The sequence below is a fragment of the Sceloporus occidentalis genome, unplaced genomic scaffold, assembly GCF_023333645.1.
Source record: "Sceloporus occidentalis isolate IW3139 unplaced genomic scaffold, rSceOcc1.0.p SCAF_54, whole genome shotgun sequence".
NCBI classification, from domain to species: Eukaryota; Metazoa; Chordata; class Lepidosauria; order Squamata; family Phrynosomatidae; genus Sceloporus; species Sceloporus occidentalis.
In genome coordinates this window covers 3,662,917-3,665,384 of record NW_028317034.1, presented here as the reverse complement: position 1 = coordinate 3,665,384, position 2,468 = coordinate 3,662,917, and the positions used below count along the sequence as shown (strand labels likewise).

At 37.9% G+C, this 2,468-nt stretch overlaps 1 protein-coding gene across 1 annotated transcript; it reads left to right on the top strand.

Annotated features, from left to right (window-relative positions):
• The first annotated feature begins 1,020 nt into the window (after positions 1-1,020).
• Positions 1,021-2,160, top strand: LOC149288040 (gap junction alpha-1 protein). Its single transcript, XM_089492143.1, has one exon. It carries the CDS (start codon positions 1,021-1,023, stop codon positions 2,158-2,160), a length of 1,140 nt encoding a protein of 379 aa, XP_089348269.1.
• Positions 2,161-2,468: the final 308 nt, after the last annotated feature.

The following is a 2,468-nucleotide window of genomic DNA, read 5'->3' as shown; positions in this document are numbered from 1 at the left end:
AATGCACTATCAATGAATACTTCCCTAGTTTCTGGATTTTGTTACATTGACACTCCAGCTTGCTAGATGAACTGTTGCGTCAGAAAGGAAAAGGCCTTATCAGAACTTAAGAACTGTTTTTGTTAGAACAAAGTCTGCGGGCAACAATGAGGTTGTAACTCTTATTTAAGTATGACAACAAAAAGGACAGAAATCATATGGCATTCTCTGTATAATTCATTAATTCAATCAAATTTATAAGGGTTCTGATTAAACCTTTGAGAGTCGTGAGCTGACTGATTAATCTTGTGTCAAACTCTGTAACAACTGATCCATAAAACATACCATACTCATTTTCACATAGCTTGCTTTAATGTACAGTAAAAAAAACCAGCAGCTGCCCTAAGCTAAGGCTCCCTCAACAGCCACCCTAGTCTCGAGGTAGAGGTCTGCTGACACAGACCAGTCTCACTATCGTTTCCTCTTTTGGATCATATCCTGGCTCCCAGCAGAAGGTGGCACGCAGACTGCAAGGGAGGACAAATTAGTGGAGAATTCTGTGCCATGTCCTGCACAGACTTCAACCTTCCAGATATAGTTGAACTGGATGCAGTGGCCCATGTTGGAGAAGCTTTTCCCTGACTCCATTAGGTACACTATACAGTATTAAAATAAATGCTACATAACATTTACTTGTGCAAGTAAGTAGAAACTAGATGTTTTCTCTAATTTAAAATTCTGAATTTTTACAAAAATTGTAAACAAATTAAAAGCTTAAGTTAGTTTTCTGAATATGAAAAACAGCAGCAAAGTTGTAATATCCAATAAAAACACGATGGTGTTCCTTACATCCATGATACTGATAATAGTATTTTGATGTACTATGGTGTTGTGTCTATTGCAAATAGAGATATTTGACAGCAGGTAAAAATTTATGTATTTTCAAAAATAACGAGTTGATTGCATTTGAATGTACATAAAAATTATCAATATATGAAATTAATTTTTATTTCTTGTTACTTTAGGTAGAATACTATAAGAATGGGTGATTGGAGTGCATTAGGAAGACTCCTTGACAAGGTGCAGGCCTATTCCACTGCAGGAGGGAAGGTTTGGTTATCTGTTCTGTTCATATTCCGGATCCTTCTCTTAGGAACCGCTGTGGAGTCAGCTTGGGGAGATGAACAGTCAGCATTCCGCTGCAACACTCAGCAACCAGGTTGCGAAAATGTTTGCTATGACAAGTCATTCCCAATCTCTCATGTACGTTTCTGGGTTCTTCAAATTATATTTGTCTCTACACCAACTCTACTTTATTTGGCCCATGTTTTTTACTTAATGCGTAAAGAAGAAAAACTGAACAGGAAAGAAGAAGAACTTAAAATGGTCCAGAATGACGGAGGCAATGTTGACATGCAGATTAAACAAATTGAACTTAAGAAGTTCAAATACGGCCTTGAAGAGCACGGCAAAGTGAAAATGCGTGGGGGCCTACTTCGTACCTATATCATCACCATTTTATTCAAATCAGCATTTGAAGTGGGCTTCATTCTTATTCAATGGTACATCTATGGGTTTAGCTTAAATGCTGTCTATACATGTGAGAGAGATCCCTGCCCACATAAGGTCGACTGCTTCCTCTCACGTCCCACTGAGAAAACCATTTTTATCTGGTTTATGTTAGTAGTTTCTGTAGTATCTTTGGGCTTAAATATCATTGAGCTATTTTATGTTACCTTCAAGAGTATCAAGGATGGCATCAAGGGGAAGAAAGACCCTTACTCCCCAACAAGCGACCCCGTGGGCACTGGAAAGGACTGTGGTTCACCCAAATATGCCTATTTTAATAGTTGTTCCTCCCCAACTGCTCCCATGTCACCACCAGGATACAAGCTTGTTACAGGAGAAAGAAACCCTTCTTCGTGCCGTAATTATAATAAGCAAGCAAGTGAACAAAACTGGGCTAACTACAGTGCTGAACAAAACAGAATGGGCCAGGCTGGAAGCACCATTTCAAACACTCATGCACAGCAGTTTGATTTCCCAGATGAGCAACAAAATACCAAGAAAGTTGCACCAGGACATGAGATGCAGCCTCTAACGATATTAGACCATAGACCACCAAGCAGAGCAAGCAGCCATGCAAGCAGCAGGCCCCGACCTGATGATCTAGAGATTTAGTTTCCCTTCATATTTTGATAAGAAGGCTTATTTTTTGAATGGTGGAGGTACTTTATAATCTCAAAGAAGAGATTTAACAAACTTTAATACTATTTTCATGTACTTTTTATGGTGTGGGAGGTACATTTTGGTATTTAATTAGTTGATTGCAAAATTTACAGTACTAAGTGACTCATAATACTACACATTCATTTTAATCCAGAATGTATTTATAAATTGTATATAAAGTGATGTATGTAGTTTTAACTCACCTAAAGAGTTAAAATGTCTGAACTGAGTTACTGAATGAATGGTTAGTTTCAAGATAT